Source organism: Fusarium mangiferae, assembly GCF_900044065.1.
Source record: "Fusarium mangiferae strain MRC7560 genome assembly, contig: FMAN_scaffold016, whole genome shotgun sequence".
In the NCBI taxonomy this organism is placed as follows: Eukaryota; Fungi; Ascomycota; class Sordariomycetes; order Hypocreales; family Nectriaceae; genus Fusarium; species Fusarium mangiferae.
The window spans coordinates 874,642-896,450 of record NW_024573936.1 but is presented as its reverse complement, the minus strand read 5'-3'; the positions used below and the strand labels follow the sequence as shown (position 1 = coordinate 896,450).

Genomic DNA, 21,809 nt, shown 5'->3' with positions numbered 1-21,809 from the left:
CAGATACGACCTCGTCACGCCCAGGCCATCTCGGCTGTTGATTAGCCATTAAATCGATACGGAGAAGCCATCATCATTATCCATTAAACAAATAGAAACCTTTTCCTCATCTGCTCATCAAGTCTCGAACAGGGCAAGGGGGGTCGTATCACCGCCTGTTTTGCGGGGGGCGTGAGGACTATTCAAGGTTATTTGATCAATGCACGGATATTGACGACACAGAAGAAGGAAGGTTGTATGGCATCTATCTGACATTTTTTGACGGATGGAAGCTATCACTGCGGCTTTTGGTCTGTCATGGAGAGTTTATCAACAATGTCTTGGACTTTTCCTCCTGACGTTTTCAACCACGTTGTCACATCTCCAGACCACAACAAACCATTGAGTCTCGAACCTAGCCGCTTTCACACTGATCATCGGCTCTTTGTTCTAAACCGTTATATCATGATCTCTTCTTTCAATCCGCATCCGTAGGTGGAAAAAAAAAAAGGTTCATTCATCAAAGAACCTAAACTTGAACTCCCAACCTCATGCACACCCTACCTATTTCTACATCACACCCCCACCCTCCCCTCTCCATCAAATCAAATCCCCCTTGGACTGCCAGAAAAAGCCGCTAATTCCAGGGGACCTTCTGCCCTAGGGCCAGCTGGAGTGGATCTCACAGTGAACCCCTCCCCTAACAGATGCGCTGTGCGCGTGGGCGCCGGGTCGCGTGTGGGGCGAGAGGGAGAGCCCACTTCACCTCAGGAAATGGCTGTCGCTAGCTCTACAGTAGCTCAAGCTCTAAAGGTAGAACCCGTCCCTTGGAAACTTCCATTAATTACGGCCACTACAAGTGCCTTTCTTGTCTTTAGAGCTGAGCTCCCGTCTCATTTCTCCCTCCATCCATCATTCTCATTCTCATTCCCAACTCTTCATCTCTTTGCGCCTTCAACTGTGATACCCAATTCCATACTCCTCGACCTTTAGCTTTACTTCACTCAGCTTCTATCATATCAACCTCGTTTAATCAGCAACCAATATGACTCTCACCGATGAAGAGCTCGACCGCGACTGGCAGCCCAGTGGCCGTCGCCCTCAATCGTCCGTATCCCCCTATACTCACCTCAATTGAAGACGCCCGCCATGTCGTCTAGAAAATCAATGTGATCGCGAGCCAAGACCTAACATCCCTCTTTCGTATAGTACCATCGCCCGCTCTTTTAGTGCAGAGTTGATGGACATCTTCCGCATCGAGAACTCGCTCACCGATCTGGATCAGCAAGTCCACGATAAGTTGGTCTACCACTTGCTCACCGTTTCACGCCAGAAACCTTGCATCTAACCGCATTTCACCTTGTTCAGGAAGCAAACAGTCGACAAGAACACCGAAGAACTCGCCTCTCTCGAAGCCCGCATCCGCGAAATGGAAGACCGCCTACGTCGCTCTGTAGGCACCACCCAGCAGCGCTCTCCTCTGCCACAGGTCCAGACACAGAACACCAACCAGTCCCAGACTCAGCAGCAGCCAAGCTCCCTCGATGCTCCCACGGATGACTCCAAGGTTCGCTCACGACCGGGAACAGCCCGCGCTTCTCAGCAAGCTCCCTCCTCGGGCAACATGCCCCCGACCCCGGGTGCCAGTGAAGGTGAATACTACGTCGTCACCCGCGATGACTTGCAAGACGGCCCGCGCTGACGAATATTTTTGACTTTTTATAAAGACGGAGACCATGAATAAAGCAATCTGACCTTTTTTTGCTGCTCCCTTTCTCTCCATGAACCATTCAATTCTATCGAGGGCCAAATCTCACTCATCACCGCCAGTCAGCCTCTTACAAGAGAAGATGTCGCCCCTCATGAGCTAGTGGACGGTAGCGGGTCCGGAGAGCCAACGGCTGAGCTGCATCCAACCCTTGGCCAGACCGCAATTCGCTCTCCAGCACGACCGTTCATCTTTATGGGGAACATGTTTCAAAACTGACTCGGCGGCGCAACCCTCGACGACTGGCCAATTCATTGTTTCGAAGAAAGCCACGAATTGCAGCCGAGGCGCATTAATAACGTCAAACGCCCTCGACTATTTTTTATTATTAACAATGTTTTTCGGTTGCTGGAGGAGTTTTCAGGAGCCCGGGGGAAATCAACGGCGCATCCCCAGCCTGAAGTCCCCCCTTCCCCCCCCTTTTTTGTCGTTCGCTACCAAGATTCCCGGCGTTCATAGAGGCAGCATTTGCAACATCATTTTACTATTATTTTCATCCTCTCGCTTCAACTGTTGCGTCAGGCTGCTGCATATTGTTTATGGGAGGATAGCATCCACGTCCACGTCCAAGTCTAGCATGGCGGGTAGTGGATTGGATGGACTGGGCCGGGGACTGTTTGTATGAGTTGAGATGAGACGGAATGAATAGGACGGGAATGTATTTGGATGGACTGGTATGCATGTCAATTGATAGCAAGTGCATCAACTGTGCCTCAATCGACTTGAATTCACGGCCGGAATAATGAGGTTTATATGTATCTTTCCCAGTTACGGCATGGGTTGAAATATACGGGTAATCCTTCACCTTGTCACTTGAACAATGCCTCGCTTCTGCCCTTGAGTTCTGATATGGCTTTGATTTTATTACACATGAATGGCTCTAGCTCTTCTCATCTTACAAAGCATCACAATAGCCGACCTATATCGACAGCTCCAGAATTACATATCGACATGCTTTAAAATGCCGAACGCGAAACCCACGCCACCACAACCATGACCATGAACACAACCACTACCAATCATCGATATCATCAAGATCCTTGTTGGCAAACCCAACTTTGTTGTTCTCGAGATCGAATGCGACATACAAGGCCTTGAGCGCAATATCACCAATGATGGTAACACCCAAGCTCTCTGCACTCTGCAAACCGCCCCAGCAGTAGTCTGAATCGTTGTCGGTTGTGCTGTAGCTGAGGTACGGTCCAGGAATCCTCAGAACGTGCTCTGTGCCCGGCACCTTGAACATCAAGTCTGGAAGATCGTTGGAAAACTTGCAAGGAAACGTGAACGAGTCGCCGAGACGAGGATCTACACGCATGTCTGGAACGTCGTACCAGTACATACTGGCCAGATCCCCGGGCAAAAACAGCAGTGTAGTTCCCGTGTCGATAGTAGCCTCGAAAGTGTGAGCCATCCAGACTTGACGAAGACCGGTCCAGGCTGTAGTGTCGAATGTGACATCCCAATGGGGGCTATCCTCCCGTGTGGCCATCCATGAAATGTTGTCCTTGGCTCGACTCTCATCAATGTAACCGAAATCGAAGCGACCTGTCGCATTACGACGCATATCAACGGTAAAGACTGGATCAGCCAGTAGAGGACGAAGTTTATCAAGGAGAGACGGAGTCGGAGGATCGATGTTGCTGGGGAGAGACTTGGCAAGGCCCAAGATGCCTGTGAGTTCAGTTTCACGCTCGAAGCGAGGAGCAACGATCTGAGCAGACTGAATAGCTGTGTTGTTGAGTTCAAAGTCTCCCAAGCGGACAGTGTCGAGGTAGACGATGCCATTAGCATGAGTTCCGTCGACTATCAAAGAGGTCAGCACAACATGTCCCCACAGCATGAAACGAGAGATAATTCTCACCGTACTCAACTTCCCATTCGGCATCGCGAAGTCGGCGAGATGTCTTGGAAGAGTTGGGCTTGTAACGAGGAGCCCAAGGACCTTCAGGGTTGGCTCGATAGATTGTGTCTGTAGATTGCACCCACCTGAAGTGGAAGTCAGCATAAACCGCTCGTATCTAAGGGCATGTTTCTCACAAGTCTGCAGAGCCAGTGTCGAGGGCCATCTTGAGAGTCTGAGGCGGATTTCCAACTTTGACATCGGCGATGTAGATTTCATCTGCTCCGAGGGGCTTCACATCGACACGGCCATCTGCAAAATGGTTAGTGTGTGAATGGACGACAAGTATTAGAGTTGATACCGTCATCAAGAAGTGAGAAGGCAGACAAAGTCTCTGGAGAGACACCCTTCCCCCATTTCTGGTGAGCTGCGACCCATTCTCGAACGAAATCGGGCTTGGAGTTTGAGTTCTTGGTAGCTTCGAGAGAAAAGCCTTTGCGACCCTTGTGCTGTGGGGTGGTAGCAGCAGAAGCAGAAGCAGAAGCAGAAGCAGAAGCAGAAGCAGAAGCAATGCTGACTACCAACAGCACGGCAAGAAAGGCGAGGCTCCTCATGATTCAGATTGGAGGAGGCGAGTCGAGGTTGGTCAAGAGGCTGAAGGATGATAAGGGAATAGGTACCTTAGTCGAGAAGAAGAAACTAAGGTATGGGATAAACGAGAAGAGTTGACTGGATGTTGTAATACACAGGAAGGTGTAACTGGGAGAGAGATTGACGAAGGAAACAGAGAAAGAAGGAGGGAAAGCTGGAACTTGATACCTACCTAAGGTAAGGTACCTAGGTAGACAGGGCCAGTGAATCATCTAAATACCAGACCCAGAGAGAGCTTGGGACGGAGGTGCTACAGTTGGTTGCCTTAAGGTACCTACCTACTAACCTACGTACCTTACAGCTATCAATGGGCACTGCCGGACACTTTCTCGGCCAAGACAGTCTAGCTCGCAACGTCTCATTCGAGTAGTAGAAGCCGAGACCCCTATATCACCAACCTCCATATCTAGGCCCTCGGCCCACGCTCTGTAACACCCAAAGGCCACCCACTCCCCGTAGACGAGCCCATCACCTCGCGCCGACCATTACACAACCTCTTGTAATCGGATCGTTTTTCTCGCCTACAGCTCCAGCCGGGGACAAACACGGGAACCTGCAACTGCGACGTAACAATGCATGAATATCCAATCCACGTCTCTGGTAGCAAACAATCAACGACGGCACGTTAGATACTCCATCCTGAAAATACAGATACGGGGGCACCTGTACTCGACTTGGGTCATGAGATTGGCTCACAAGACCATGAGGATGAGTAACGATACTACCAAGCTACCTTAGTACCTAGGGAGCTAGACATGGACATGGACGTGGAACGGGTAGAGACAGCAAAGGTCACGATATAATGCTTCGTTACTCGCGGATCCGTCGACCAATATATCTAAGCGATACGGCCCGTGAAACAGGACCGACATACTAAACATCTCACGTTGCGATCCCGTTCGTCATTCATTGGTGAGAAATCCATATGTCCATCTTCATGGTATTCTACTTCATATGGTAGGCATAGTCAGAGTCAGATATTCTATCGTTCGTCATCTGACCCGGTATCAAACAATCAATCAATCAAGGTGCGTGCGTATCAACAACCAGCTCCACCTTCTTCTTTTTCGTTATGAGAAAGCAAAGATCAAAAGTCAATACGCCATCGTCTATAGTTCGTCGTGAGTCTGCTTCTTCTCTCCCTCGCTCTTCTTGTTCTTCTCATTCTTCTCGTTCTCCTTCTTCATATCGTTGAGCAACTTCTCGAGCTGCTCCTTATCAATCTCACCGTCCTTCATGAAGTCCTCGGCGTTAAGCTGCACCGTCTCTTGTGACGCCTCTCCACTTGTTGTCTTGCTCTTTTTGCTCTTCTTCTTAGCCTCCTTGGCAGCCTTCTTGGCCTGTCGGTTCTTCTCTTCCACCTTTCTGGCACCCTTGAGGGCGGCCTCGACGCTAGCCTTCTCGAGCTTGTCACGCTTGACCTTGAGGTCCTTGATGAGGAGTACAGGATCGGCAGTGGCAGCAAGCTTAGACTGCTTGACCTCGAGGTTATTCAACCAGTCCAGAGTGGCCTTGTGAAGATCAATCACTTCCTTGAGATCCTCCAAAGTATACAGAGGGGGGATAGGCCCCTTCTCCCTAATCACTTGCTCCATCTTGCGGGCCTCCGTAACAGCAGGATCTTCGTCTTCCAGTCCGTCAAAGTCACCTGTGGCCTTCTCTTGCGCAGCCTCGGTGCTGGAAGACTCAATTGATGAAGATGCAGAGGCGGACTCAGAGGCGGACTTATGCCAACTCTCATGCTCAGCAATCTGTCCCTTGATCTTGTCGACGAATCCCTGAGTGTTCTCCAGAGTCTGCTTTAGTGCAGTAAGGTATTCAGGTCGCTTCTCGGTCTCTTCAACTCTCTTCTGGATGGGTGTGACTAGGTCCTTGAGAACTTTGAGCTTAGACTTGAGAACATCCTTGGTAGCCTCTGCACCATCGGCGTAGAGCCAGTCACTTGTCTCGCTGGCAAGTTCTGCCAACTTGGTCCTCTCTTTCTCAGTAGAAGCCGCAATAAAGGCATCTCCCTCAAGGAGATCCCTAATCTTGTAGGTGAATGCCTCAAGCTGGTTGAGAGCCTCCTCTCGCTGTAGACGCGCCTTGTCAGAGGCAGCAAAGGCCTTGAGACGGTCCTTGGACTTGGAAATCTCGGCTGGTGTAAGGGCAGGAATACCACGGTTCTCCATGGCGATCTCAACAGGGATACCAACAATCTCTCGCTTCTTGGCCTCAGGCTTGACCTCCTCGGTACTTCCAGAAGCGGCAGAGTCGGCTGCTGAAGCGGTAGCAGACTCAGGAGAGGCAGTGGAAGAAGAAGACTTGTCCTCCTTCATCTCTTCCTCAGAGCCTTCACCCTCCTTCAGAGGCTTCTGGTCCTTCTTGCCAAAGCCAAACAAGTTCTTGACACCATCTACGAGGCCTTCCTTAACCTCGGCCTCGCACTCAACAGCAGCCTTGGCAATCTCAACCTCACCGTTCTCGCCGCTGAGCTTGACACCGAGCTTGAAGCGAACCTCAGACTCGACGCAAGAGGGATACCTCTGCTTAATAGCAGCGATAGTGGTAGTCAAGTTCTTGGTAGTTAGAGTCTTAACATCCTTCTCATCAGAGCCAATTTGCTGGTAGAAAGTGGCAGTGAAGTCCTTCTCGTTGGTGAATGTAAGCTCCTTAGGGGCAGCGCCTTGAGGGGAGACGGCAGACCAGAGTCGCTGGTGCTGAGTCTTTCCCTCCTTGGTCTCCCACTTCACACCAGAGGGGTAGAAACCACCCTCGGCAATTCGGATCTCCTTGACACGGAAGCTGGGGCTGAGCTCAGCAGCGCGGAAACCAGCACCGAAAACGGCGGCTTCATCAGAGTTGACGTTGGATCGAATCTTCTCAGGAGAGCCAGAAACCTTCTCAAGGACCTTTTGGACGAAAGGAGTGCGAGATGCACCACCATGAAGGATAATAGAGTCGATGTCAATGATGTCGAGGTTAGCCGCCTTCAGGGCATCGTTGATTACAACAGTGATCCTCTCAGCGTGCTCGGCAGCCATCTCCTCGAACTGAGTGCGGGTAATCTTGTATCGGAAGTCGATGTCCTCGTACAAGCCCTCGAAGCTGGCTCCGGTGTTCTGGTTTGCACTCAAGACATGGCGAACCTTCTCGACTTGGTTGGTGAGCTTCGCAATGGCGCGGCCGTGGGACCTGACACTCTCAGCAGCGACAGAAGCCCTCTGAGCGGCCTTGGACTCGACGAACTGCTTGACCATATCATCTAGAATGAGGTAGTTGAGGGAGTCACCGCCAAGAGTGCGGTCCCAACCAGCGCCTAGGACGTGAGCCTCCTGAACAGTCTTGTTGAACTTGCCAATATCCTTGATAGATCGGCCTTGGAACTTCAAGACGGTAGCCTTGGTAGAGCCAGCGCCCATGTCGAAAATGATGTTGTACTCGGGCTTAGATCCGTTGCTGACGTTGGGGAACTCCCGGGTAGTGGCGTAGTTCAGACCAACGGCGAGACCATCGCTGAGAAGTCCCAGGACCTTAAGACCGGCAAGCTCAGCAGCAGTCTGAAGAGCCCGCTTCTCATCGGCAGTATAGAAAGGAGGAACGGTCAGGACAATGGAGCGGACGATGCTTCCATCACCAGCGGCCACCTCAGCGTTCTTCTGGATGCTCTGCAGCTCCATAGCGAGCAGCTCCTCAACCATCCAGGCTTCCACATCGTCAGTAAAGGACTTGCTCTTGAATGCGGCGGTGCCTCGTGTGGGATGGGACTGCAATTGCAGCGCAGGGTGTCGGGCAGCGTACTCCTGAACCACAGAATCTTGAGTGGTCAGGCCGAGGATGGTCTTGAGGTTCGGGTAGACGTCGCTAGGGAATCGAGAGGCGAGAGCCATGGCGTCTGCACCATAGGCCCTCTCGGGGTAGTCGCCCTTCTGAGGACCATTTCTGGAGGGCTTGAAGACAACGGCGGAGGTTTCTTTTCGTCGGGAGTCCTTTGTTAGGACGATTTCTAAAGGAATTCCAGGCTTGACAAGAGTGGCCTTGATGTACTCGGTACCAAGGTCGACACCCAAAACAGCTGAGATTGCGAAAACATTTGTGGCGAAGAGGAAGATTGTCGCCAAAAGCGTCATGAGCGGCGAGACTCGAGATGCCATGATGGTGGTTTTGGTGGGGTGCGCTCAGTTGCGCACACCAATTCGCAGAGAGTATTTCTTTTCTTTTTTGTAACCAGCGAGGAGCTTTGCCTCTTGAGAAAAGAGAACAAAAAGACGATTTCGTCTATGGGCAGGAAAATAAAAAGCCCGGAGAAACTCTTTTTGTATATATAAGTTAAAGAAGAGAGAGAGAGGACTGGACGATGTGGCCAGAATGGAGACCTCTTCCAATGGGGGGAGCAAGAAGCCACGATGGCTGTTAGAAGCTCAGTTAGTGGAAGCGTCCAGCCACTCATGGAAAGAGGACAGCTAACAATAGGTATTATGGCGGCGGTGACGTTTAGTCCCTATGCAAGGCTGAGCGACAGATAAGACAGACGACTCGAAATTATTGGGGCGATAAGAATTTACAGTGGAACATTCGAGTCAAGGCCTCGCTCTAGCATCGAGTTCGCTTGACACATCAAAGCCCCCAGTAGTGACAAGTGGCCTATTTGGTCTCAGAAGTTCATGATGTTTGGTAATTAGGCTATAGCTTATGATGGATGGCGTGGAGGTAGGTATCCGTAATCTTGGGTAATTTCATGATTATACTGACTAGATTCAAATTGTATAGTGATTTAGGGATAAAAGTTGAACTGTGATATAGATATCATATGGGTTGACTAGGCGAGATGGGTTTTCTCTAACTACTATGCAAACAAGACATGTTTCTTGAGGTTTGATGTATAGAGTATTAGGTCTACCTAAACGCAATATTCAGTGGAGTTTCGTTATGGCCTTATCATGAGATTGAACGCACGTGGCCTTTGCTCTTCTTCAGTCAATAATGTGGCCAATTTATCTACCAATAACATGACATTCTGAGCTCCCCACATTCTCCAAGACCCCCTGTCAACCCTATGACGGCACACTTTGGAGCTCTAGCTTTGACCCTCAGCCTTGTCATGAGGCATCATAGCATGTCCAGCACCATGTAATGAGACGATACTCTTGACATAATATGTAGTACCGATCTTCATGGTAATATTTGAACCATACCATAACTCAATGGCTCGGTTTACAATATCCACACGACTTTGCATCATGTGTCACACATCAAACACATTTGGCGGGTATCCATTCACATTATCTACCTACTGCCTAATCCCCGGAAGGCCTATTTTGTTACAAAGGTATAGAGAACTCCAACCGAAACCGTGGCCAGATGTATATCCGAGTCCCAAAATCATCAAAACCCCAAAATGCAAAGTCCTCAAGTCCACCGTCCGTCCCCTGGCTATTCGCCCTAGATAGAAATCTTGACTTGTAAACGCCGTCATCTCATGGTGTACATTTGCCTCCGGGAGATAAAAGGAGATTCGTAAGTTTGTGTGTTTACCGCATGCCATGTTTCGAGGTGCTTAAGCCTCATCGCCACGTCGTCCGCCTCGACCAGCACCACCGCGACCGCGACCACGGCCACGACCATCACCGCGGAACCCACCTCGGCCACGGTGCTCGCCTCGTCCGCGACCTCGGTGGTTGCCACCTTCGTTACGGGGGCCCTTTCGCTGCACCTGGTGGAATCCATCGTTGGGATCAGCAGGGGCGGTGGTCTGACTTGTTAGCATCTGATCGTATATTATCGAATAAGTAATCAACTTACTTCAGGGTGGTCATCAGCCCAGGAGTGGGTGTTGGCGACGCGAGTAGGAGCAGTAGCATCGGCCTCAACAGCCTCGGCAGGCTTCACATCGACCCACTCCTGTGAAGTGGACAGATCGTTACTCGTGTCCCAATGGCTTTCGGCGACGGCATTAGCAGCATCATCAGCAACACTGGCGTTGGCCAAGCCGTTGGAGGTTGAAGAAGGCTCAGCGACAACGGGAGCGGCGGTGTCGCCAGCCTCAATCTCAGTAGCGGCAGCGTGCGCGATAGTAGGATCGGTAGCAACATCCTTAACATGCTCGGCCTCGCCCTCGGCAGGCTGAGGCTCGTCAAAGTGAGTCTTGTACTCTTGAGCAAGGGCCTTGACCTTGGAGACTAAGTATTGTTAGTAAAGACAAGTACGAATTTGAGCTGCTTTGGGATACTCACAAGAGGTCTGTAGCTGCTCGCCAGGCACGCTGTAAATTTGATCCTCAGAGCCGTTGACAAGCTTGAGCATAGACTGCACAGCATTCTCATCACCAGAGTATATGGCAAGAAGCACACCCTCGATAGCTTGACTCTCATCGGAGTCGGGGTCTTGAGCTTCCTCGCGGCGGTAGGCAGCAAGTCGCAAAAATTGTGAGAGGACGAGGAGGTTGTCATGGAGAGACTTGGTAGACTCAGCCTTGGCCTCTGCAACAGCATCGGCCTTGGCCTTCTCCAAGTTCTTCTCCCACTCTGCCTTGTCACTGGCGGCACGTGTACGGTACTGCTCGTCAACCTTTTGGTATTGCACAAGCTGTTCCTCGTATTGCGCTAGCTGGGCCTGCAGAGCGGGCTTCTTGAGAATCTGGGCCTTCTGGTCGTTGTTGATGATTCGAGACTCAACCAATTCATCAAGGGACTTGCCAGGGTTCTGGCTCAGGAGGGAGTCGGTCTTGGAAGCGTTGGTCTAACGGTAAAGTCAGTGTGACGATGATCGACAGTTGGGCTGCAACCAGGCACGTACGATCTTTTTGTTGACATTTCGGATGTTCCTTTGTGATCGTTAGCACTCTACCGTCTGCGCATATTAAACTCAAGCCCCAGAAACATACTTTTGGATCTCCTTGATGTATGGGCTCTCGAAGCTGTCATCGCTGTTCTTATCGGCAGTGGCAGAGGCAACGCTGGGCGCAGGTGATTCGGTTCGCTCGAGGGCCTTGGCGGCCTTCTTCTTCGCGGACTTGGAAGGCTGAACAGCTTGAGCAGCCATCGCGGTAGGATGAGGAGATCGTGTGATTTGGTGGAAGAGAGTTTGCGCGGAGAGTTACGGCACTGTCAGCGATGTGTGCGACAGGCTCACAGAGGAGATGGTTCGTTGAGTGTTTGAGAAAGTGAAAATGCTAAATGCTAAAGATGCGTTTAGAATGGTTTGGAGGAGAGAGAAGAGTTGAGTCCAGATGGTGGAGAAGAGTAAAGCGAGGTAGCTGAGCTGGAGCAGGAGAAGGAGAAGTCCGAGTTAGGTTGTGGTACAGCGAAGCTTTGCATGTCTGTGCCCGCCAGTGCCAGTGCCAGTACCAACACTAACTAACCCCAGAGCGCCCAGGCAGCAAACCCCCTGCATTGACACTGTCATTGTTTCTGGCCGAGAAAACGGGGCTGTCAATTGCTGTGTGTATAAGATGGTTTCACATTATGATGAATTTTAGGCTGAGTGCAGTATTTTCTTTATCAAGACTCATCCATTGTTTGCCTTATTAATCTACTAATGTTGTTTGTACGGATAGAGACGGAGTGTTCTCTCGTTGGTCTACATCATCGTCATGACAAGAAAAAAGCCCCACCCAATCGTCGCATTCAGCTGAGATGAGGTTAGGTGGGTGGTCTCGTGCGCAAACGCTATGTTCTTTCAACCTCGCGATGCCCTCTGCCCGGTCGCGGAATCCGTCAGGGGGTAACTCATACAGTGCCTCCATTCCCAACTCTGTAATGTCTGCGGTGTATGTGATACTGTTGTACCATGTCGGATGTCGCGTCTATGCCTGTATGGCTCTCAATGACGGCGCGGCTCTTGAGGATCGCAACTCTGTTGTGAGTCCGGTAGGTTTCGTTGCTTGTCGCAGTTCTTCGTTTTGTTCAACCCTTGAATTTGGTCAAGGTATCCTAGACAGCACGGATCAGCAGATGTGGAGAGAAGATGCTTCACGAGACATACTCTAGTCACCTTCTTGACGCTCCTCGCAGAGAGACCTCGTTCGCCTGACTGTTTCGAGTGGATCGCCGCTTCTTTGATAAGGCTTTTGATTAAGTTAGCTTGGATTGTCGCGGTACAGAAGGACTCGTCAGATTCGTACGTTTCCATGAATAGGACGTAGTCGAGGAAGATCTAAGACAAGTAAACATTAGCATCAGTTGCGGCCATGAGAACGTTTAAACGCACAGTAACATCTGCATTCTTCTTTAAATTGTGGTTTGAATGAGCCTTGATGATCTTCTTGACCGTGGCTTTGGGGTATGGTTTCTTTCCGAGCGCCATGGTTGATGAGAAATGGTTGTTGTTTTAGTTTGTGGTGTTGACAATGCGCGTTCTACCGTTGCTACTCTGACCTCACTGATCCAAACTTCGGGAATAATCCAATCGGTAACGCCCGAAAAGCATACAGTACGTACCTAGCTCACCTTGAGCTTCACACCCTCAAATCGAAGAAGCCCCTGGTTCCAGTGGAGTGAGTGAGGGGTGTACAGTGCCAGGTCAACGGCCGAGAACACGCACGCACTGTAACCCACCTTGGGATTCGGGTTGATTGTGCGCAAGGCTCACAAGCTTGAGATCTGTACAATAGCGATAGCATCTTCAGTCTCCCGCCATGGCTTCATTAGTACAACGTCGTATGGTAAGTTGTCCTCGATCAAAGGTATGATCCTAGTATATCTGACAGCTCTCTAGCTTTCAAAGGCGGACGAGGAGGCAGCCGACGAAGTTGAGGTTCGACGTGAGGACCAGGACAAGATCAACAGATTCAGTCGCCTACACCAGCGAGAAATTTTGTTGGAGGAGGAACTGAGCACAAAAACCGTACGTACACGATGTACAAGCATCGGAATGCCTCGTGAGCTTCGTTGAACACCGACTGATTCAATATTGCTATATAGAAGGAAAAGGAAGAGCTTGACGATTTGTCCACCGAACTTGAACTCGCCGATGAGGACGAAAAGATCCAGTACGAAAGCGAAACACTCCTAAAATCGAATACCCAATATACTGACTTGGACACAGATACAAGATTGGCGATGCCTTTTTCCATGTCTCGGTAGAGCAGGCTCAGGAGATGCTAGAGCAGGCAACAGAGAAGCTCGAGGAAGAGTCAACATCTTTGGAGGAGAAGCTATCATCTATCCGCGAGGAGATGACCCAGCTCAAGGTCGAGCTATATGCCAGATTCGGAAAGCAGATCAACCTAGAGACTTGAACAAAGAAAATCGAAGCTGATACCCCCTCCAAAAGAAACCACAAAAAGCCACACCGATTCAGCCGGAAGAATCCTTATCCAGTCTCTCGTGAATGCAGCAATTCTTCTGCACATCACAACGTTTGTGGGCAACCTTATTTGTAATCCCATTGGGGGTCGCCGGTCACGCCCTCCGGTATCGAAAGCCGGGTCAGCAACTCGCATGTCTATGGAACAGCTCAGCTCCTTGGTCTTGTGTCCGGTTGCTATTCCCGGGTTATCGGTCACCAAGAACCACTTCGAGCAACCCCAACTTTGATGACCAAACCACAGCGATTCGCTCGCTCTTTGAGTTGATTGAAGCTAATGCGGACCAACTCTCCAGACTATCGAGAATTGAGCCGTAGTACCCTGGGAACTGCTCTGGGGAATGACAACAAAGGTTCTCATGACGCCCCTCGACCTCCCCTCACCTGCGGAAGAGGCTCCCGCACATGCTGTAGCCCCTCGCTCCTCAAGCTCCCACACCCGCCGCCTCTATCATCGGCGCCGCGAATCCCACCTTTTACCCATGAGTGACCCATATTTGAGGCCCGGCTCCGGATCTTCTGTTGTGGTAGTTATGGGGAATTGCCACACAGATGCCTCTCTCCATGCATTGGATTACGCCTTACAGTAGCCTGAGTAGCACCCCAAATAAGATCAGGAAGAGGGAGGGCGTAGCCACTTAGCCCATAGATATGCAACACCCGGATCGGCCAATTTTGAAGTCATGGGGGAGAAGAGTGCATGCAGAACCTATCCACTTCGTGTGCTTGTCCGTATTGTTCATTCTTTTCCTTGCAACATCACATGAATATAGCTGTTACTGCTGTTTTACTCTTCCAATTGATTGTTTTCTCATGTGAATAGCTTCAGTGTCTCCAGACGCCAAGAAACCATGGCTGCAAGTGAATCCAGTGAGACAACACGGGAACCGTCACCATACCGTAAGTCGTTGCCAATCTTCTTCTTCTTCTTCTTCTTCTTCCCGAGACTGAACTATTGTATTCTGGAGTGAACTCGAGCTCACAATTTGTTAGGCGGACGGAGGAGAAGTAGCTCATTCTCAGATCATATACATCATCTCGACGAAATCGAAGCTCAATCTCGGTATGAGGAAGAGGCAGCGGACCGAGGTCTTGGCGCCCTTCACAACATCCGTTCCCGGACCCGGAGCCGCACAAACGAAGTCCTCGTCACTTGGGAAGTTGACGATCCAGAGAACCCAGTAAATTGGTCAGATGTATGTCCTCAACCAAGCTTCTGCCTCCTCTCAAAATACGGAACGGCTTTATTAATTGTAGAGGCCTACAACAGACAAAAAAGAAATTAGTTTTACTATGCACATCCGTTCTCGTCATCAACTCTACCATGGGCTCTGCCCTTCCAAGTATGGCCATCCCTGATATCACCAAATACTTTGGCATCACTTCGGAAGAACAGAGCGTCTTGCCCATTTCCGTTTACCTCATAGGCTATGTGTTGGGCCCGGTTGTTTGGGGTCCTCTCAGCGAGCATTATGGACGACGAGATCTAAGTCTGGTCACCTTTTGTCTCTTCACCATCTTCACTATGGCTTGTGCTCTGGCTCCCACTTGGCCTGCTTTATTGATCTTCCGCTTCTTCTGCGGAGCGTTTGCTAGTTCACCTATTGCCATCGTGGCTGGTATCCTGGCAGATGTGTATAATGACCCGCGGACCAGAGGCAGAGCCTTTGCCATTTTCATGGTGGTGAGTATATTCTACCTACCAATCTTCAAAGGCTCCTGCATGCATGGTATAAGCTGACCTGGCAATAGTGTACTACTGGTGGTCCCATCCTCTCTCCTATCCTATCTGGCTTCGCTGGCCCTAATATTGGCTGGCGCTGGGTCTTCTGGATTGCTCTCATCATTGCAGGCTCTACACTCGTCCTCATTATCTTCCTTCCCGAGACATATGGCCCGATTCTTCTCTCACGCCGCGCTCGAAAACTCCGCAAGCAAGATCCTTCGTCTCGTGCCATTGCCCCTCGAGACCTCGAGACAACAGACCTGAGACAGCTTCTCACTGTGGTTTTGACTCGCCCTCTTCGCATGATCATATCTGAGCCCATTGTGACAACTTCTTGCGCCTATCTCTCCCTTGTCTACTCCATATTCTACATGTCTTTTCAGGCATTCCCAATCATCTTCCAAGATGTCTATGGCCTTTCACCAGGCGTTACTGGTCTCGCATATCTTCCAATATTTGGTGGTGCAGCTCTGACCCTTCCAATCTTCTGGACATGGGATAACACACTTGCTCGTGCTACAGAGCGTAATGCCCCCTGGGTCCAACGCGAGGAGTATCGTCGTCTACCTCTAGCCTGTCTCGGTGGCCCCCTCTTCGTCGTCTCTCTCTTTTGGCTTGGTTGGTCTGCCCGTGCAGAGATTCCCTTCGCCGCCCCTATGCTTGCCGGTGTCTTGTTTGGGATGGGTTTCATGCTAATCTTCATGGCTATACTCAACTACCTCACAGATGCGTATGAGATCTTTGCTGCCTCTGCGAATGCTGCCGCCTCTACGACACGCTCTCTCTTTGCTGTTGTGCTACCACTTGCCACAAAGCCCATGTTCCGTCAACTCCACATCAATGGTGCATGCTCTCTTCTCGGTGGTCTCAGTGCCCTCATGTGTTTCATTCCGTTTGTTTTCATCTGGAAGGGTCCCAGTATCCGATCTCGCTCAAAGTTCTGCATTGCACTACGCGAGCGAAAGGAGGAAATGCAGCGGAAAGAGGACGAGGCGAGAGCTAGAAAGGAGCGTTATGAGCTCAAAAGTGAAAAAACGGAGAAGGAGAAGGAAACTGTTTAGTCACGTCACGGTCTCCTTCTTGCTTGTGCAACCTCTGGTCATCATTCTACCCGCGTTTGATCGGATTGCAGCATATCTGGGTACACGGAAAGGATTGTGAAGTCGCACAAAAGTCTGGCAATGAGTCAAGACACCTGATCTATTGACAAGGGAGCAGAATAACAACACTCTGGCATTAGAGATAGCATACGTAAGGCTTGTTACTTCCGGCAGGCCAAAAAGACAGAATGAATAAAATTCCATAGTCGACCTTCGTTCACAAGTACATGGTGCTTGTCATGTCTCCCCGTTCATAGGATATCTAGTATTTTCAAAAGTTTGCTTGCCGGCCAATATAGCCGTAGTAATAAATTGGGTTTCTTTTAAACAGACTGCTACGGTTAAGCCGAGCCCTTTTCGGGGGTGTGAAGTTGAGTTTGAGGTTCCACGTCTTTGATATTGGTTGAGGAATTGCTCAGGGGAGCGTCCCTGATACTCTCGGGTCCCGTTAGCGGTGTCTTCTGGTCTTCCACCTTGTTTGATTCTGCTCCTGTCCCAGTTCTTGTTTCTCCGTCCATGGCATCATTCGAAAATCGACTTCTCGGTGTGACAAATACATCTGTTGCAGCAATACTCTCTCTGACCACGCTTGGTGTAAGCGGGACTGTTGGGTACTCGGCGACTTCGGCAACTTCGTCGTGTTTCGAATGTCGTTGACCAATTGCTTCGTGCATCAAAGCAACTACTCTATCACCCAAGCTTCTGGAAGACTGTGGCTTCGACAGCTCCCTGCCCGGGACGTGTAGGTGAGGCTCCCCCTTCATGTTGCTGATCTCTCTCCCCAGTGCTTGAAGCTCGGTATATCCAGATTCGGAAGGGCGAATCCCCATTTCGGGATATTCCATACAAGCTGAACTTAAGGCAGCATGTTGTTTGAAATGACCTTGACTGACACGATGTCTAAGACCTTTTGATGGGATAATCCGTCCCATCTTTGACTTGACCAGCTTACCAAATTTGTTTGAAAAAGACCGTGGCAGAGTACGTGCACGCTGCTCTGCCTCATCAAGGGGCGCATCTGTGGCCCATCTAATCTGACCTTCAGACGTCATATGCTTGACCGCAAAATCTCTAGGGTGCACCCGGTCTCTATCTGTCGCGTTCTTATTCCTCTCCTCTCTGTTGTGGGACGGGAATCTGGACCAAGACTTTGGAGGCTCTGTGAGTCGTGTTGACCTCAGGTCTCCAGCTGATTCCCCTATCCTAGGTCGCATTGTGGCAACCCAGCGCTCAATCAGCCACTTTGAGTTCCCTGGCGAGGATAGCTCATCCGTTGTGGGAGTTAGTTGAGAGACCTCTCGTCCCGTATCCGAGACACTTCTGGTGCTATTTCTAGATGCTCCGGGTTCATTCAGTGATCTGTTGGAGGACTGACTTCTCTGGCTCGGCTTTGCTGTGCTTAAATGGATACTACTACTGTGCCTTCTCTCAGCTTCAAGTCTGATGGCCCGTTGCCACAGGTCTGTTGCGCTCTCTCGGCGCTCTAATCCTGGCTTCTGATACTCCTCGGTAGGCAGCCGACTCATGTGAGGTCGAATGCTCAAGTTCGCACGACCCTTTGACCTGTCACTCGCTTCTCTTTCGTGCCCTCCTAATCTTTCCACAGGGATGAGCAGGTAATTTTGCCCTTTGGGTGGCCCAGAAGAGCCACCTTTGTGTCGGAGGTCAATGCCATCGGACTTCGCCCTCAGGTGGCTCGGAATTGCCAGCTGGATCTTGCTTCTAAAGGATTTATGGACAGTTGGTGGCAGCGAAGATTCGGAAAACTCCTCACGGAAACGGGTTACCACTCTTTTCTCTGGTTTCTTTAGTGCTAATGCTTCACTGAAACGTCGCCTAATGGACCCGAGCTCAGCCTCACGTTGCAGGAAGCTGGCAGATTCTGATTGAGCCAAGGAGGCCGTGTCTTGTGGAGGCTTCACTGGAAATTCAACGTAGTGAAAGTTTCCATAAGACTGGGACTTTATCTGGGGCACGCCGATATTCACACTCTTGGATTTCTGGTCATTTGTATTTTCCTGGTCTTGGGAAGAAGTATGGCTTCGCCCTTTTCACAATGTTAGTCGTCGTTGAAAAGTGGTAGTTTGAAATCACTTACATTTAAATGGAGATAACTCCATGCTATCCAGGTCCTTGGGGTCAAGTTTATAAAGATTCTGCTGAGATCGCATTGGGCTAGGATGTAACTTTGATGGGTCACTTGAAGACGTGTTGTCGGTAAATGAATTGAGAAGCGCTGTTACAGTAGGGCCCCATGGCAACTCTCCAGATAGGCTTGATATTTCGTAGCGATCGGTATTTGCCTTAAAATTGGACCGAGAGTATGTTTCCACCGTGTTCGGTATGTCAATAATGGTTGGTTCATGGGGTATATTCGGATTTCCATTTGCTGTTGTCTCTCGAGTCTCTTGGACATGGTCCCCCTCCGCCCGTGTTAGTGAAGAAGTATTGTAATCAGTTAGCTTGGTGTCTTCAGTTGGTTCAAGTTCATCTTCTTCGTCAAGGAAAAGAGTTGAGTTGTCTCTTGAGCGGAGACCTTGGGCTATGAGCCATACGCCAAGAGCAGAATGCCCATCTCCTGAAGAAGCATGACGGCTGTTGAAGCTGCTGTCTGGTCCCAGAATACGGTCGAGACGCCCAGTGCCGTTTGACAGCTGGAAAGATTTCTGAGAATGTGTGAAGTCGCCGTCTTCGCTCGCTGGAACGTGCCTCATGGGGTAAGAAGGGGAGAGTCTTGGATGCACGTCATCTTGTCTCCAATCATCAGCGCCGTTAATTGACTCTGATGTCTGTGAAAATGTTTCTTGTGGTTTATTTTCACCTTGTTGAGAAACTCGACTGTCTTGTTGCGTGTCCTGATCGGCCTGATCCAAGTCGAATGGGGTAGAATGTCCATTGCGAGAAGAAGACTTGCTAACGCCGAATTCAATAGCATCTCGGGGTCCAGAGTTAGGCAACGTCAAATCAACGACTGAAACCATACACTGGCTACTGTTCGCGGGTTTACTCTCAATCTGACCATCCGACTCATCCGACTTTAGTTCATCCTGAATCCTTTGGTGCATGATGCGCTTCAATTCGGCTCTGCGTGCAATCTCCTCTTCACTGTTCCCAACAGAAACATGGGATGGATGGTCTCCATTGTTACTATGTGAGATGGTGCGAATGAGCTTGTTGCGTACACTATCAAACGCAGTGCTGGACTTTTTTGCTGGTTGCGCTCGATCTTGATCTGAATCTGAATCGTCGTCATCCACATGCTGACGTATGACAGAGCCACTCTCGAAAGAACTATTCCGTATTGGCATTGCCCAAGCTGTGTTTGGCAAGCCTATGATGGACTGTCGGTTCTTCTCACTGGTTTCTTGGTGTTCTTCCTCAGCAGGAGGGGCCAGAACAGGAATTGGCTGGAGAGCTACATCGTTTACTGTAGATTCCGAATTCTGCTTACGGCGTTTTGGGATCTTGCAACAACAAAGGAGTTTTGAGAGGTTGAAGGAAGGCATTAGTAAGGCTTGGGGGGATAGGGGTACTCTTCCAAGAAACGACCAAAAAGTAGTGAAGGGTCAGTCACCAAAAGAAAGAAGTCATGAGGGTCGTCCAAAATGAAACGTGTTGATGAAACAGGATTGCATCTTCCTGGAGAGATCGGGTGGAAGCCTGGTAGCGTTTGGTTCCATTGAGGCCATCGCGACTTCCATATCTGTTCCTTCCTATCCGTCTCCCTAGCGCTTGTTCATTGGAAGGTGCAACGCAGTCACCACGAGGTCAGCATGGACCTGGAGAGTCAAAATCACTTGACCGATCCATTCTGCGAACTTTTGGAGAAGGAGACAACGACCCGACCTTTCATCATGCTGTTTTGACTTTCTCAATCGACATTGTTACTGCTGTGTGTTTTTGAGCATCAGATCTCTCTTGATCATAAACAACACGACACACCTACCTAACCTGGAGCCGTACCATATTATTATCTTTCCTGGTATGAGTCGCGTAAGTAGACAGTGAAGAATAAGATTTTTCGTAGAGCAATTAAACAGTTTTCTAGTGGATACATCTTCTTGAAAATATATCAAGTTTTCGGCACTCTCCTTGATGCATCTTGGCTTGTCATATGTACGTAGTCCAAATCCTCCAAACTCCGAAAATTTCCGGTGTAAGCGCAATTCCTACAACATCACAACAACACAACGCTAAAGCACGTGGTCGGTCTCCAGTACGATAGGCTGTTGCAAACCAAGAGTAGGAAAATCCGACACCGTTGAACGAAAAATTAGGACACGTCCTTCTGTTGGAGGCTACGAATGGTCGATCTTTCAACAAAGTGGGTTGCAAAACGACGCCAAAGGCCGATCTGCGGCGAGGTAGAAATTGGCCTCAACACTTCTTCCTGCTTCCTTTGCTCCATTGTAGCTCCTGAGAGAAGAGAAAATTGGTTGATGAGGTGATTGACATTCAAGCACGCAATTCGGGAGCCGAGCAAAGATTCATTGAGGCGTACTAGCCCCATTGTGCCCTGCGAGAACGGTGAATACCCCTGCCACAAGCTGCAGAGCTGCTGCAAACTGCCCCTCCATTAGCGCCCACCGACAGCCCGTGAGCCGTGGAAAGGGCCCTGAAAATCCACTCCGGCAACCGCCTCCTCCGATTAACCAACCGCCTCATACGCTAAGTACGAATACGTGAGATTCGAGGTGGATGTTGTTAGAGGCTTCCGCCTGAGTTGTCCTCGGGGGTAAAGAAAACGGCAAACCTTACTGTAGGGTGTCAAAATAAACTTAGCAAAAGTTATCCTAAACTTAGGCTATATTACCTAAGTCTTTTTGTCATTTAGGATTGAGGTCCTGTGTTTTCTTTCCTCCCCTAAGGTCGTACAGTCCCGTAGGTAGCACCGTAGCAGTAGTATGTAGTAACAGTGGTAGTGGCTAGAGTGGCCGTCAGTGGCAGGTAAGCTACTCCTTCACTTATCGGTGAATGGAGTGGGTAGACGAATGGTGTAAGATATCTCGAGTGCTCCGGCGCCAATCAAATCAGCGGCGTAGCTTTCCTTGACCACTTTTTTACCCCTCCCCCGCTTTCGGCCTGGCTTGGTTGGTCCCCTCTGATTTTTCGTCTGAGCAAGCTCAAAACGTTCTTCTACTCTCGACTCCCAATTTTTCTTCCCTTCCCTTTTCCTCTCTTCTTCATCTTACTCTTTCCCTTTGCTCTATCTCGAAAAGGATCTTTCAATTGATCCAATTTGGCACAGACAGGGGCTCTTGACCACTTTGTACGTGAAGCTCTTCACAGTTCTTCCGCCTTTCTCAACTCCCCGCCAGCTCCCCTCCATCCATCCAGTCCAGTCCAGCCCTGCTCGATTTCCTCCGCCCCTCTCCCCGCTGTCACCCCCGCCTGCACCGTGCTCTCAACCAGAACTTCAGAATAAAAGACTAACTTGACAACAACAGTTATACCCAA

At 50.0% G+C, this 21,809-nt stretch overlaps 8 protein-coding genes across 8 annotated transcripts; 3 read left to right on the top strand and 5 right to left on the bottom strand.

Moving 5' to 3' along the window:
• Nucleotides 1-1,024: 1,024 nt before the first annotated feature.
• On the top strand, nucleotides 1,025-1,681 carry FMAN_10581 (uncharacterized protein; the record flags this gene model as incomplete). The annotated part of the gene is made up of 3 exons (XM_041823944.1): nucleotides 1,025-1,086; nucleotides 1,189-1,278; nucleotides 1,348-1,681. The coding sequence occupies 3 exons, from the start codon at nucleotides 1,025-1,027 to the stop codon at nucleotides 1,679-1,681; spliced, it is 486 nt and encodes a 161-aa protein (XP_041689474.1).
• Nucleotides 1,682-2,759: 1,078 nt separating this feature from the next.
• Nucleotides 2,760-4,204, bottom strand: FMAN_16224 (uncharacterized protein; the record flags this gene model as incomplete). The annotated part of the gene is made up of 4 exons (XM_041823943.1): nucleotides 2,760-3,553; nucleotides 3,612-3,736; nucleotides 3,788-3,902; nucleotides 3,952-4,204. The coding sequence occupies 4 exons, from the start codon at nucleotides 4,202-4,204 to the stop codon at nucleotides 2,760-2,762; spliced, it is 1,287 nt and encodes a 428-aa protein (XP_041689473.1).
• Nucleotides 4,205-5,350: 1,146 nt separating this feature from the next.
• Nucleotides 5,351-8,374, bottom strand: FMAN_10582 (related to stress protein ORP150; the record flags this gene model as incomplete). The annotated part of the gene is made up of 1 exon (XM_041823942.1): nucleotides 5,351-8,374. The coding sequence occupies one exon, from the start codon at nucleotides 8,372-8,374 to the stop codon at nucleotides 5,351-5,353; it is 3,024 nt and encodes a 1,007-aa protein (XP_041689472.1).
• A 1,403-nt stretch (nucleotides 8,375-9,777) lies between these two features.
• FMAN_10583 (uncharacterized protein) lies at nucleotides 9,778-11,261 on the bottom strand (the record flags this gene model as incomplete). The annotated part of the gene is made up of 5 exons (XM_041823941.1): nucleotides 9,778-9,972; nucleotides 10,023-10,399; nucleotides 10,454-10,958; nucleotides 11,016-11,043; nucleotides 11,104-11,261. The coding sequence occupies 5 exons, from the start codon at nucleotides 11,259-11,261 to the stop codon at nucleotides 9,778-9,780; spliced, it is 1,263 nt and encodes a 420-aa protein (XP_041689471.1).
• Nucleotides 11,262-12,124: 863 nt separating this feature from the next.
• Nucleotides 12,125-12,524, bottom strand: FMAN_16223 (uncharacterized protein; the record flags this gene model as incomplete). Its single annotated transcript, XM_041823940.1, has 4 exons — nucleotides 12,125-12,151; nucleotides 12,204-12,285; nucleotides 12,343-12,374; nucleotides 12,429-12,524. 4 exons carry the CDS (start codon nucleotides 12,522-12,524, stop codon nucleotides 12,125-12,127), a joined length of 237 nt encoding a protein of 78 aa, XP_041689470.1.
• Nucleotides 12,525-12,855: 331 nt separating this feature from the next.
• FMAN_10584 (putative Gim complex component GIM3) lies at nucleotides 12,856-13,458 on the top strand (the record flags this gene model as incomplete). Its single annotated transcript, XM_041823939.1, has 4 exons — nucleotides 12,856-12,882; nucleotides 12,936-13,064; nucleotides 13,142-13,209; nucleotides 13,266-13,458. 4 exons carry the CDS (start codon nucleotides 12,856-12,858, stop codon nucleotides 13,456-13,458), a joined length of 417 nt encoding a protein of 138 aa, XP_041689469.1.
• A 919-nt stretch (nucleotides 13,459-14,377) lies between these two features.
• On the top strand, nucleotides 14,378-16,313 carry FMAN_10585 (uncharacterized protein; the record flags this gene model as incomplete). The annotated part of the gene is made up of 4 exons (XM_041823938.1): nucleotides 14,378-14,426; nucleotides 14,520-14,722; nucleotides 14,797-15,210; nucleotides 15,279-16,313. 4 exons carry the CDS (start codon nucleotides 14,378-14,380, stop codon nucleotides 16,311-16,313), a joined length of 1,701 nt encoding a protein of 566 aa, XP_041689468.1.
• A 380-nt stretch (nucleotides 16,314-16,693) lies between these two features.
• Nucleotides 16,694-19,858, bottom strand: FMAN_10586 (uncharacterized protein; the record flags this gene model as incomplete). The annotated part of the gene is made up of 2 exons (XM_041823937.1): nucleotides 16,694-18,399; nucleotides 18,451-19,858. 2 exons carry the CDS (start codon nucleotides 19,856-19,858, stop codon nucleotides 16,694-16,696), a joined length of 3,114 nt encoding a protein of 1,037 aa, XP_041689467.1.
• Nucleotides 19,859-21,809: the final 1,951 nt, after the last annotated feature.